Source organism: Zootoca vivipara, chromosome 7 (genome assembly GCF_965207765.1).
Source record: "Zootoca vivipara chromosome 7, rZooViv2.hap1.1, whole genome shotgun sequence".
Classification (NCBI taxonomy): domain Eukaryota; kingdom Metazoa; phylum Chordata; class Lepidosauria; order Squamata; family Lacertidae; genus Zootoca; species Zootoca vivipara.
In genome coordinates this window covers 65,582,557-65,596,881 of record NC_142590.1, presented here as the reverse complement: position 1 = coordinate 65,596,881, position 14,325 = coordinate 65,582,557, and the positions used below count along the sequence as shown (strand labels likewise).

General features: G+C 41.4%; 2 protein-coding genes across 14 annotated transcripts in view; both read left to right on the top strand.

The window, feature by feature from the left end:
- Positions 1-1,187: 1,187 nt before the first annotated feature.
- On the top strand, positions 1,188-14,109 carry RBM12 (RNA binding motif protein 12). The gene is made up of 3 exons (XM_035124365.3): positions 1,188-1,334; positions 4,468-4,551; positions 9,842-14,109. The coding sequence occupies exon 3, from the start codon at positions 9,863-9,865 to the stop codon at positions 12,503-12,505; it is 2,643 nt and encodes an 880-aa protein (XP_034980256.1). The 5' UTR covers positions 1,188-1,334; positions 4,468-4,551; positions 9,842-9,862; the 3' UTR covers positions 12,506-14,109.
- CPNE1 (copine 1) overlaps positions 1,188-14,325 on the top strand; it is a 54,425-nt gene continuing 41,287 nt past the window's right edge. For 4 of the 13 annotated variants that reach the window (XM_088673437.1, XM_088673438.1, XM_035124370.3 and 1 more), the window contains exon 1: positions 1,188-1,334. The gene's annotated coding sequence lies outside the window, so the exon portion shown is untranslated. Of the gene's footprint in view, positions 1,335-1,602; positions 1,736-1,863; positions 2,108-4,467; positions 4,552-9,842; positions 9,984-14,325 lie in introns of those variants that run through there. The other 9 variants (XM_060277218.2, XM_088673435.1, XM_088673433.1 and 6 more) reach the window with 7 other exon arrangements.

Here is a 14,325-nt window from a genome sequence, read left to right as displayed (position 1 = left end):
TTGGAGAGATCCTTTTTGAAGACCCCATGGACTGCAAGATCAAACCTATCCATTCTGAAGGAAATCAACCCTGAATGCTCACTGGAAGGACAGATCCTGAAGCTGAGGCTCCAATACTTTGGCCACCACATGAGAAGAGAAGATTCCCAGGAAAAGACCCTGATGTTGGGAAAGATTGAGGGCACTTGGAGAAGGGGACGACAGGATGAGATGGTTGGACAGTGTTATAGAAGCGACCAACATGAATTTGATGAAACTCCGGGAGGCAGTGGAAGACAGGAGTGCCTGGCGTGCTCTGTCCATGGGGTCACAAAGAGTAGGACACGATTAATCGACTAAACAACAACAGTCCTATCAAGAGGTACCTAGTGGAAAACACAGCTGCCCATTGCTACTAATATGAAATTTGAACAAAGGCACATTGACAAAAAAGCAAGTGGCCCACCCAGGCAACCTGAAAATGTTGCACTCATCAGTTAAATATAGTTGATAACTATATTTTAGTTCAACATGCATAGAAAATAATTGTTCCATAACCCACCACCGTTCTTTTTAGGAAAAGGAAAGGCAACTCAACTCTCCCCTTAAGGCAACACAGATAGTGATTTATCAGGGAATAACGGGGGGAAAGGAGTCTATATTGGTAAACAGAAATGTCGGGTTAGCAGAAACATGACTCAGCTGCTCTTCCGATGCTAACTTCTACCATGAGCAGAAAAAGATAAAGAGAAGCAGAGAAATGTCTGACATTTAGCACCTTCCTTGCAGCTAAAAGTGAATGGGGCTGCGATTCTGAACACCATAGTAAGTAACCCCTGTGAAACTCAGCGGAACTTATTGCCGAGTAAGCATGCATAGGACTACTTTTTCTCTGTTTTTATGTTGTATATATTTGGGTTTGATATGGAAATGTGACAGAAGTACTGGTACATACTGTATTTCATGGCAGGTCGATCCTAATGTTTACAAAAATTTCCCCACTCCGCCCCCTTTTGGCTACAACGTTTCTGTCTTTTGGCGGAGTGGCTTTTACCACCTGAAAGCTCCAAATGTACCACAGGAGGCCACCTCGAAGATGCGCCCGCGCTTTTACCTCACCAGGGAAGACCCCTCTCTCTCGCTCTGCTTGCCTTTGCCACACACGCTCTCGCTGCGCCGCCTAAAGCAGGCCACACCCTCCTCTCCTCGCCGCAGACGGCCCGGAGGCGGTGCAGACGGGCGGCCATTTTGTGGCGCTGCTCGGTCGCTGGCGCTGGGGCTCAGCGCGGGGAGCGGGGCCTGAGTGGCGAGTTAGTTTCCTTTCTAACCCACTTTTTTCCCGTACAGGCCCCTCGGTAAGAACTTAGCACTTCCCTGGCGGCGCCTCCAGCTCGCCGGGGAATAATAATAGGTGGGGAAAGCCGGGCTTGTCCGGCTCGGCTGCGAGGGGGAGCGTGTTCCCCTCCCACCTCAGCTTGCACAAAGGGCGGGAGGGCGGGAACTAGGCCTCAACGGGGCGTGGGGGGGGGAAGGCTGCGCTCCGGAGCCTTGTTGGCTCCTCAAGGCCTTGGCCTGTAACTATCGCAAGGGGTCTGTAGGTTCGACAGGCATTTAGCGTCGCTAAGGCATTTTGGGCCTGGTGCGCAGGGTTGCTTGGCTGCGCCTGAGCGACGGTGCTGGTTCGGGGTAGTGGATTTGCGCCCCGTGGGTTTGTGACCCCCCGTGGGTTTGTGACCCCCGTTTCTTTTGGGGGTAGGTGAGTATCAGCGGCTCCCTTCATGAGTGGCCTTACTAAGCCGGGCTTCCCTGGGAGCACCTCCGGGGCCGGGTCTTAGGGCGGTGCAGGCGCTCCGATTGTAGGGGATGATGGGGGCGAATGGAAGCGGACTCGGTAGTGTAAAACAAAATGGCCTGAGCTGCGGGGATTTTTTTGTTTTGCATCGACCAAAAGCTGCCGCAGTTACGTCAGATTCTCTGGCGTCCAAGTCAAAGAAAGACTCGTCCTTGTGCAGATTCGAAGTGATACTGGACTTAATGTGAACAACGCCGTGATGAATTTTCGATAGCTTTCGAGATCTAGCGTCCTGTTTTCACGGTTTTCTTTTCGTTTTGGTGGGGTGGTCTCCAGGTACACACACCACTGGTTGTTTTGGTTAACTGCGCTCTGTGAAATTTCTGGGCCCTTCGTGGTTAACAAAAATTAAATTCGCGGCATGAAATGATACCTTGCATGTGAAACCCGGTGTCGTTGTTTTAAGTTGGCTTAAATGGTTTTAAGAAACATTTGGTTCTGGAGGATGACAGCAGAGTTTATGGTTGTTCTTTAGGACTCCTGGGGTGGATCTGTTTCATATCTTCACTGAAATGGGTGTACTCATCAGGTTATATAACAAATGTATATGTTATAGAGCGATAAGGACATCATTTGTATACAAAATTAATTTATCGTTCCGAAATTTGACTTCATAAAAGAGAGCTTCATTGTTTGCTGTATTTTCCTAGTTTCTTTCTTTCCTCTGAGGGACATAAATGTAAGAATACAATATTTGCTTTTTAAACAATAGGACTGTTGTAAGTAGGTAAAGTAATTGATGATAATTAGCCAAAGATAAAGGAAGGTGATAGGAATTAAATTTGCCAATTGACAATAGAACAGCTAAACTTACATATAGGTACAAACTGTTAAGATGCTATAAAAAGGCTTTTCATTTTTTTTTTTAAAAAAAGTATTTGTTCTTATGTATTTTGATTATTAGGAAATACTGGCTTTAGTTTTGTGTTGACTTTTGACTTTGAGTCTTCAGTTGTGAATCCCTTTATTCTAGCACACTTCTTCTCCTTCCCCCGTTACCGATAAGCATAGTAAGGTTACATTTTTAATACAGTTTGTTTGAAACAAGGCTCCAAGAAAATGCTTGGTCTTGGAAAGTTACTTTGTACAGTACTTAGGAATGTTCTGCTTACCTCATGAATAAAAAAGAAGCTTATCATAGGTTCTATAGGATTTTGGTGTATATTTTGGAACTCAAGGGCAACATACAAAGAGTATTCATTGGGCACAAAGTCATTAAGACCAGGGATAAATTAATATGACAGAATATCACAGCAGATCTGGTAGTATGCTTTTTTGAAATGGTTTTTGATTTCTGAACATGCTTGCTTGGAACTATGCATGCGGCATAAACCACAGAAAATAGTTATGGGAAAAACAGAGCATGATGGCAGACACTTTTGTTGAATAGAAATGTGCACTGGGAACTGGTTGGAGAGAAATATTTGTTAGCATTTATATTTTGCAGTGAAATGACCATGTGGAAAATTTTCAAGTTATTTAGAAATGAAAAAAGGAGATCTCTCGAATTGTACAAAAAAATAATCACCAGGATAATTGAAAGATTTCAGATGCTGAAGTTTCACTTGTGCTGAATAATTCTCACATGAATTAACATATCGGTATGTCCTAATCTTGAATTGTAAATAGTTTATAAGGTCAGGAAGTGAATCAGTTCTCTGGTTTTGCTGTTCAGACAGGTGTTTTACTTCAGATTTTATGTGGGAATTCACACTGTTTAAGTTTTGTGGTGCTGATGTTGGTCTGTGCTTTGAAAGTCTTTGTTTTGATTAATAGTTACTTCCTGTGGTCAGCAAAAATATGGTTTTCTTTAAATAAGGCATAATTACAGATATCACGTGTTCATAGAACTGTCTGTCAAGCCATTCATGAGACGTGTGGAATTCAGTATTCTTCGTTTTTTGTTTCCTTTCTCTAAATGGAAAATATTTTCAGGATCTGCAAATCAGGATTGCCAGATTACATTAGGGTTGTGTGTGTTTAAGTACTAGTGTATATAAGCTTGCTGAACGTTGGGCACAATGATTGTGAAATACTGTTTGGTCCAGTGCTTTGAGAAGATGATTGTGTTGCAACTTATGTTGGATTGTATTTTGATTCTGCAGCTCTAAAATAAACAAGGTTAAAGAAGTGTATTGTAAGGTGTTTGCAGTCTGATTTGGCTTCAGCAAATGTGAAATGACTTTGAAAGGAAGTTGTATTTTGGTTTATTTAAAGTACTTCTTAATTGGGTGAGAAGTTGTAGCATTAGAAAACTATTCTAGTTTTCTTGATCAGGAAAAATAAATTTGCCCCCTTTCTGAAATGAGACAAACCAGCTATCTAAAGAGAGAAAGCAAATCTGAAAAATTAATTTCTTTAACTAATGTGTTCTGGCTTTTTGTTTGTGTTCATCCTCATGTTGGGTATATTTTGTTTTAAAATTAAAGTAATTGTTGCTATCAAAATTTGTGAAGCTGTGGGAAAGACCAATGAATGTATATTTCATGCACTCAAACTTGTGGTTCCCATGTATTAGAGTGCCTTATGATGGACATTGCCCCAGACTGTCATAATACACAGCACATTGTGGACTGCTAACTTTTAGTTATGTGTTGCTTGCATTGATTTTTGCCTCCATTTATTCTTTATTGCAGTCTAAAAGTTGGTTTTAATTGGTTGCCCACAGGATTGCCTTGGCTTCTGCTACTTGTTAAGGAAAAAAACACCTCTCTTGGCAGGTAAGATACTGAAGATGTATTTATGCTTACTGAACACGCTTGGATAATTCAAAGTACTCAGGAAGATAGAGCCAGTACATGAATTACTTTTAAAGTTTAAATCACCCAAAATGTCGGCCTCTAGTTGTGATTATTTTTTTGTAAAACTTTCTGCGAGTAGAATTCTTTAAGATGGATGTCTTTTTAGGGTTATGTGGTTTTTAAAACACCATTAACTCTTCTGTATAGCATGTTTTGTGTAGTTCCCCAAATTGTCTAGCCATGTAGGTTTAAAAAGAAACAAAACCCAGGTGAGTTCTTCTCTCCTAGCTGAAGCTTGGCAGCTAAGTCTTTAATTTGCATTTGGTGTTTGAATACATTTTTATTATAATTGTAGCTCTTTGGTGTTTAGTCTGAAATAATTAATACATTTTTGTGATACACATCAGTGTTAGCTATATATTTGCAAAGCCAGATTTTTATATATCCTTGCCCCCCAGAAAACATTCTTTACATATACCAGGATGGTTATATCTACAGCCTGTTGTTTTCTGGAGAACCTTACTATTTTGCTGCTCAGTCTTCTATGTAACATTTATGAACTGTTGTTAAATGGCTGTGCAAACATTTGTGTCTTGCATTTTTTAATGAGTATCTCCAGATGAATGAATTATTTAAAATGGAAGGCCATGTTAGGCAGCTTTATGACATTATGGAAGAAATGTGTTCTTTGAGATAATGGCCCAAAGATTAATAATTTAGTTTCAAATATTTTTATCCTGCTCTCTAACTAAAATATAATCAAAACTGCTATTAAATCTAAAACATCAGTAACTACAGTTTGGTATAAAATAAACAGCACAGCATAGCTTTTTGGTAAGTATAAAAGACAAAAGTTTTGTGAACTACCCACATAAAAACAAATAAAGATGGAGCCAAGTAGACATCTCTCAAAATGACATTCCAAAATATTTGCACCTTGTCAGAAAAGGCCCTGTTCCTATGGTCTACCAATGATATATCTGGTGATGAAGTATGGAACAAGACTTTGGTGTCTCAGTATTTCAGCAGGTTCCTAAGACAGACTTAATAGTTTTGATTAATAGAATGTATTTATCAGGACTACTTTATCTCAAAACTCCTTATGATTGCAGAGAAAGATTTGACTGTAAACAGTACTGTTGCTTACTTGTATCACTGACCAGCGATGATTGAAAGCATCTCCCTATTTTTTGTATAAGATCAGAAATTTGGTGCACATAATGCAAGTGAAATACTTATGTAGATCAGACTAGGAGGCTTCTCCTTTTTTTAGACCAAGGACCAGCCTTCAGTCCAGACATGTGTTTGGGCATTTATATTTAATTTTCATCATACAGGCTTTACCCGATTTGCGCGGGGTTGCTTTCCTGGTTCCTGCACACATCAGAGCGTACATAAGCCTACTCTTTTACACCCCCAACTCGTGTTCAGGCCACTTCCAGGTCTGCAGCGATAAGCGTGTGTGCTGTCATGTGTCAATCGGACACATATAAAATGATTGCTGCCTGTACATTTGTTTGGCAGTAGTGCTTTATATCCTGGAGCACCAGTTGAATAACTGTGGTAATAAGGTATGCAGCAATGTATCTTCAGGCCAAAGGACAATACACCTTGATTTATGAACTTAATCTGGAAGTACGTTCTTAAACTAAAGCATTCTTAAACCAAGGTGTGCTTTACTATAGCAGCAGGGGACTCAATTTACAATGAATGCTTGCTTTAACTCGTACTAAATTGTTTGCTTGCATTTGAATAATCTACATTTTCTCATGCTTTTAAATAGGGATTAATAAACTTTTAAAAGCTTTTTCCCCTTTCCCACTTGCAAATCTAGTGCATATTAATTTGTATCTGTGACTGTCATAACATCTTAAAGGTGACAGTGCAGATTTCAAACCTGTTTTATTTTAAAAGAAAACTCTTTAATTAAGAGTACTTACTACAGTAAATATAAGCAACATTGTAAAACTGGACAAAATATATTACCAACACAAAATCACCGTTATCAGCCCGAAGGGAGGTGTTTAAATAAAATAATAACTCTTATAATTATTTCTACCAGGAACTTAATGAGCTAGTTCAGAAATTAATAAAACCATTTAATTGCATTGTTGAATAACTAACAAGAATGCAGTTTAGCATACAAAGAATCTTGCTTTGCCAGTTCTTCTGCTAATTTAGCACAGTATGCTATTTATTCTGCACCAATCATATGATCAGGATGTCACACATAGTGTGTCCTTCAAATATGCAGTTATTTTCTGCTTAGCCATTGTAACTAATGAAATGGACACATTTTTATGGGAAAGCTTTTTCAATTCATGCAGTAAAAAGTCTGAGTGCTAATCTAGATTCTGTACCAGTAGTGTTTGAAATTTCATTAGAAATTTCTTTATTTCTTTACTTCAGAAAGACTGTGACATCACATTTTCACCAAATATGATGTACAGTATCCAGTACATCAGTAGCCCTTCCAGCACCTAGGCATTAGGATGAATGTGAAGTACTCTCTGTACAGTGGTACCTCGCAAGACGAAATTAATTCGTCCTGCGAGTCGTTTCATATTGTGAAAATTCTGTCTTGCAAATGCATTGAAATTTAATCAATGCGTTCCTATGGGCAAAAAGAAGCCACTGCCCTCTGGGGTTCCTGCAGGTCCGTCCCTGCGGTGTGCTCGCTTCCCCTCCCCCCAGCTCGCCTTGGGAGCCGGAGCTCTTTCCCGCCGACTCACCCGCCGAGAAGGAGCAGCCACAGCAGCCACATTGCCCCCAAGCGCCACGGCCGCTTTAAGGCTCTTCCTTTAAGGCTCCCACCCGGGCCGGACGGAGGGCCAGTCTTCTTCAGGGGGCTTCTTTTCTTCTCAGTTGTTGCAGCAGCGGCGGCAGCTTCCCTTCAGCTCTGCTGAGCGCTTTAAGGTTCTTCCGCTCCATGGCGGGAAGGGGGAAGCAGGAGGAGGGCCAGGGGAGCCGGAGCTCTTTCCCACTGACTCACCCGAGCCCAGGAGCAGCCACAGCAGCCACATTGCCCCCAAGCGCCACGGCCGCTTTAAGGCTCTTCCGCCTTAAAGAGGGGAAGAAGAGAAGCCCACCTGCTTCCCTCACAGCCTCGGCGCTCACCGGCCTCATTTCCGGCGGCGCCACTGAGACCCGAGCCGGCTAAGCCGAGACTCCGCTCTGAGGGAAAGGGGCGAAGCGGGCGCACGGCGGTGGGGAGGCGCAGACGAGGCCTGCTGCTGGCTGCGCTGCCCACCCGGGCTGGACGGAGGGCCAGCCTTCTTCAGGGGGCTTTTTTTCTCCTCAGTCATTGCAGCGGCGGCAGCTTCCCTTCAGCTCTGCCGAGCGCTTTAAGGCTCTTCCGCTCCATGGCGGGAAGGAGGAAGCAGGAGGAGGGCCGGAGCTCTTTCCCGCTGACTCACCCAAGCCAGGAGCAGCCACAGCAGCCACATTGCCCCCAAGCCACGCGGCTGCTTTAAGGCACTTCTGCCTTAAAGAGGGGAGGAAGAGAAGCCCACCTGCTTCCCTCACAGCCCTGGCGCTCACAGCCCTCAATTCCGGCGCCGCCACTGAGACCCGAGCCGGCCGAGCCGATACTCCGCTCTGAGGGAAAGGGGCGAAGCGGGCGCATGGCGGTGGGGAGGCGCGGACGAGGCCTGCTGTCGGCTGCGCTGCCCACCCGGGCCGAACGGAGTGCCAGCCTTCTTCAGGGGGCTCCTTTTCTCCTCAGTTGTTGCAGCGATGGCAGCTTCCCTTCCCGTCGCAAGGCTACTTAGTCTTGTGAAGCACGGCCATAGACAACTTCGTTTTGCGAGTCTTCAAAAAATAAATAAATCACAAAATGCTTTCGTCTTGCGATTTTTTCATTGCGCGAGGCGTTCGTCTTGAGAGGTACCACTGTATTTTCATGAGATTTAGCATTATTAGTGGATGACTTAGAACGTTGCCTCTTTGATCTAGCATAGATATATTGAAAAAATGTTTACATGAAATTTATTCTGGTGGCATAAGATGGTTTCCTGATTTGTTTAGTAATGGGAAAATGTTGTGCTTGTAAATCCCAGGCAACATGGCGCTGTTGGAGCATTTATTTTTCATACTGCTGGCTATTGGGTACTTGGTTGTTTCAGCTAAAGTTCATTTTATAGTTCTCTCTGCAACCATAAGGAAAAATGAAGGTTCTTCTGATGAGCTTCAACTAAATCAAAGCCAATTTATTGAAAATGTTATGATACTGCAAAAGCAATTATGTAAGTTTTTATCCCTTCATGTTAGCAAGCTGATGAATGGTTTTAAAAGCATTTTCTTTTAACAAAAAAGTTTCTTAAAAAAAGAAATCATGAACATTTAAAATACTACTTCCTTTATCACATTCCAGTGATCACCATGCCAGTCCTTTTTTATTTAGAAAGGCTTGTAACAATACTATGTAGCTATTTCAGAGTGACATTATCTGAAACAGCAACATAATCAAACACAGGGTGCAGGAGAGGTGTATTACTGGTTCCTATCTGACTTCTAAAATACATCTTGCAGTGCCTGGTAATTCTAGAGTTTTCCATTCAAACACCAAACCAAGTATTGCCTTGCTTGTGTAAAGGAATTGATGACTTTGTGAAAGCTGCAGAGTAGGAAGAGACTCTTTAGAAAATAAAAAAACAAAAGTGAGGAGCAAGGAATAGGCTGGAGAGATTCAATGACTCTAGATACCAAGCAATCTGATGTATAGGAATTTTGAAGTAGTTATGCATTCCTGTGTGGGACTGGAGTATAAGATTGTGACATAAGATAATTGTTTTAAAAATAAAAAGTTTGTTGGTGCACAGGAGCCTAAAATATTATTCCAGCCATGAGCTAAATGCAAGAAGTTTGCTTTTGGATTGTCATATCTGAATCTGGTGTTCTCCAAAAGGATTTGTCTTGGTTCCAGTTTTTGACTGTGTTCTTGTCAACAGCCTTTAACACCCCATATCGCAATTTACTGGAAAGCTTTGATACAATCGTGCTTTAAAAGTGCTTTGTAGAGAAAGCTGCATGAATAAAGATCACAAATTGTAAATTGATTTAAGATCTGCAGGAGCTTTTAAACATAAGTATCTAGGTTAAGTATCTAGGTGTGTATCTGAAGAAGTGTGCATGCACACGAAAGCTCATACCAAAATATAAACTTAGTTGGTCTTTAAGGTGCTACTGAAGGAATTTTTTTATTTTATCTAGGTTAAGCATATGGTGTCTTAAATAGTCTGACCTAGCCGTTGCCTTTTCTCATCTGCAGGTGTGTGTGTTTCAGCGCAGCATGGCTGTGGTCATCCGCTTACAAGGTCTCCCAATTGTGGCGGGGACTATGGACATTCGCCACTTCTTCTCTGGATTGACCATTCCTGATGGGGGCGTGCATATTGTAGGGGGTGAGCTGGGTGAGGCTTTCATCGTCTTTGCCACTGATGAAGATGCAAGGCTGGGTATGATGCGCACAGGTGGTACCATTAAAGGGTCCAAAGTAACACTATTGCTGAGCAGTAAAACTGAAATGCAGAATATGATTGAACTCAGTCGCAGGCGCTTTGAAACAGCAAATCTAGATATGCCACCAGCAAATGCTAGCAGGTCTGGGCCTCCACCTAGTTCTGGAATAAGTAGCAGGGTGACTCTTCCTACGACAGTACCTAACTTTAACAGTCCCTCTCCTAGTGTAGTTACTGCAGCTACTTCAGTTCATGAAAGCAACAAAAACATACCAACATTCTCCACTGCCAGTATGGGAACTGCTCCTCCTAATATTGGTGCTACTTTTGGAAGTCCCACCTTTAGTTCCACCATACCTAGTACAGCATCCTCAATGAACACAGTACCACCTCCACCAATACCTCCAATTCCAGCTCTGCCATCATTGCCCCCAATGCCTTCCATCCCTCCCATCCCTGTCCCACCTCCAGTACCTACACTGCCTCCTGTTCCCCCAGTTCCCCCAATACCTCCTGTACCTCCTGTGCCACCTATGACCCCTCTGCCTCCTTTATCAGGAATGCCTCCAATGAATCCCCCACCTGTAGCCCCTTTGCCTACAGGAATGAATGGATCTGGAACAGCCATGAATCTGAGCACTAACTTGAATTCAATGTTCATGAGTCCCATAAATCCTATTCAGATCAATTCTCAAAGTGGTGTGAAATCACTTCCTATCAATCCAGATGATCTGTATGTCAGTGTGCATGGAATGCCATTCTCAGCAACAGAATCTGACGTGAAAGACTTTTTTCATGGACTTCGTGTGGATGCAGTGCATATACTGAAAGATCATGTAGGACGAAATAATGGAAATGGATTAGTTAAGTTTTGTTCTCCTCAAGATACATTTGAAGCCTTGAAGCGAAACAGGATGCTGATGATTCAACGCTATGTCGAAGTTGGCCCTGCAACAGAGAGACAGTGGGTGTCTGCAGGAGGCCATATAACATTCAAGCAAACCATGGGTCCTTCTGGACAAAACCATCCTTCACCTCAGACTCTCTCTATGTCCAAATCACCTAATGGTCAGAAAAGATCCAGATCCAGATCACCACATGACCAGGGCTTCTGTGTTTATTTAAAAGGACTTCCTTTTGAAACTGAGAACAAGCATGTAATAGATTTCTTTAAAAAGCTGGATATTGTGGAAGATAGTATTTACATAGCTTATGGACCCAATGGGAAAGCACTTGGTGAAGGTTTTGTTGAGTTCAGAAATGAAACTGACTACAAAGCAGCTTTATGTCATCATAAGCAGTACATTGGAAATCGTTTCATTCAAGTACATCCCATAACAAAAAAAGCTATGTTAGAAAAGATAGAAATGATTCGGAAAAGACTGCAAAACTTCAACTATGATCAGCGTGAGATCATTATGAATACTGAAGGGGAGACTGGCCCTTCTAAACTATGTGCACATATATCCAATATCCCCTACAACATTACTAAAATGGAAATCCTTCAGTTTCTAGAGGGGCTGGCAGTGGAAGAGAACTCTATACAAATTCTTGTTGATACTAATGGGCAAGGTTTAGGACAAGCACTGGTCCAGTTCAAAGCTGAAGAAGATGCTCGTAAATCAGAGCGCCTGCATCGAAAGAAACTAAATGGGAGAGATGTTGTGCTAAGAGTGATTTCCCTTGAAGAAATGAGAGAAATTGAGAGAAATCCTCCCTCCCAGGGGAAAAAAATGTTGAAAATGCCATTGCAAGGGAGTGCACTAATGCCAGGAGTGCAGAATGCTGGTGGGGATAAGCATTCTTTCATAGGTAATAGCCCCAAAGATGCAAACAGTGGTCCTCCTTTTCATTTTCCCAGCAATTTCAGTGGGTCTAATGCATTTGGCCCCCCTCTTCCACCTCCAGGAATAGGAGGTGGCTTTGGTGATTCAAGGCCAGGGATGCCTTCTATTGGAAATAGTGGCCTGCCTGGCCTGCCTGGTTCAGGAATTGATGTTCCGGGTTTTGGAGGTGGGACTAGCAATTTAACTGGGCCATCAGGTTTCACAGGAGGTCCTCAGAACTTTGGAAATGGGCCTGGTAATTTAACTGTTCCTCCTAACTTTGGTAGTGGACCTCCAGGTCTTGGTGGTGTGCTTGGACATTTAAGTGGACCTCCAGGGTTTGGACCTGGACCTGGAAACTTGCATATTGCTGGGCCACCTGGGTTTGGAGCTGGCTCTGGAAAGCCAGGGCCAACTGTCATTAAAGTTCAGAATATGCCCTTTACTGTATCAGTGGATGAAATTTTGGATTTCTTCTATGGTTACCAAGTAATCCCAGGTTCAGTGTGCTTAAAATACAATGAAAAGGGCATGCCAACAGGTGAAGCAATGGTTGCATTTGAATCTCGTGATGAAGCAATGGCAGCTGTTGTTGATCTGAATGACAGGCCAATAGGCTCAAGAAAAGTCAAACTTGTTTTAGGGTAGCTGGTAATATAAAATGTTTGTAGAATAGATATTAGTGCTGTGATTTATGCATTCAGGCTGTTTTATAGTAGCTCCAGGTTAGAACCTATACATTGTTTAAACTTTCCATTTGTTTTGATTTGACTGGTTTAATTGTTTACAGAGCAATCACTGCAAGGGAAAATGCGCAGTTGTTCTACCAGTACAGATACATAAAGAAGGATTCTCATCAGTAGAAAAAGTTTGCTAATGCTAAATTAACCATGCAATGTTTATCAAGGAGTCTAGATTGTGTTTTTTGTTTGTTTGTTTGAAATCTTGGATGAGGAAAACTGTCTTGATGAAGTTAGTGATCTCTTAGTGGGTACTGTTGCAAGCTATTGTAAAATAGGAAGTAGCTATTTCTAGAGTTGGTTAAAAGCTGGCTGAATTTCTTTGTTTACACAGGTCAAAGTTTTTATGTTTTTTGGGGGTTATTTTGCTTAAAAGTCCTGAGTTTAACATTGCAACTGAATAAAGTCTAAGTATACACAGATTGTTTATGTACCTTATTTTTTCAAAGATTCTTGGTGTATGGACAATGAAATTATGTACATTGAGAAACATATAGGCAGTTTTCCTATACATAAACAGAACAATCTGTAAAATTCCAGCTTTTGTGGAATAATTTTAGTTCATATTTCAACTGACTGTATAGAATAAGGCTTTTGCCACAAGTGCAGATACCTTCATTTATTACTCTGCATCTTTACTGTATGCTTAATATTGAATACATGGAGGTGCCATACCATGCCACAACTTGAAAGTATAACTGTTTGATTAGATGGATTTGTTAGGATTGTATGTTACAGTTGGGATAGGATCCTCATCACTTGGTTTTTGTACACTCTGTATGTTGTGTATATTTTTGAACCACACCCTTCTGAAATGTCTTGGTTTATTAAGTGAACATAAGGGACTGATGCAAAGTGTTAATGTTAGCAATCATTTGTGTTACTATGATTCCATGAAATCTTGTGAATTATTGCTATGATCACTTAAGAAATTAAAGCATTGAAATGTCTCCTGTCACACATTGAGTTCTTAAAGTCTTTCCAACAGATTACATTGTTCAAATTCTATATAGAATTGTCACTTTCTTAGTAGAACTCTCTTATGAAAGAGGGAAGATGCAAATCAAAGACTGTCCATGATTAGATTCAACAAGTTGCCTAAGAAACACTTGCAAATCATTGTATATTTAAAAAACATTTTAAGCTATTCTGATCCCAGTTAAAGGGAAACAGTGTCCATTTGAGTTGGGTATGATGGAACATCTGAAGTGCACAGCCTGGCATAATGTAGACGTGCAAGTGGCAACCATTCTATTCTAGTCATCCAGTGTGTTACCGTAGGTGAATGAAAAAACATGCTGAATTGCTGTATCATGAGAGGATTTTGCAGTACAGTAATTCAAGGATTGTGTGAACGTGTTGCAATGAAGTGGTGGCTGTATTACAAATTTTGTAATTCATGGATTTGAAACTTTTGACAGGAACAGAGATGGTGCATTCCTGAAAAATGACATGATTGTACGACACTGTTAAAATTACTAAGCCTCCTGTTAATAAAACTGTCTTTCTGAAGTTTCTTGCTATCTATTTTTAATTGTCTGGTGTGTTTCAACAGCAGACTTCTTTTATTGAACGGTCAATAAAAAATATTACATTTTGAGGAAATGGCCTGAATAGGGAATGAGCATTTTCTACTTCTATTTTTAAAGTTTGTTCTCTAATTGCCAACTAGTTTGCAATCATATGGGTATGACTGCAGGAATACAAATCCTGAAAAGTAAAATCATG

Coding starts and splice junctions, on each gene's coding strand:
- RBM12 (XM_035124365.3), top strand. CDS start 9,863: ATGGCTGTGGTCATCCGCTTACAAGGTCTCCCAATTGTGGCGGGGACT.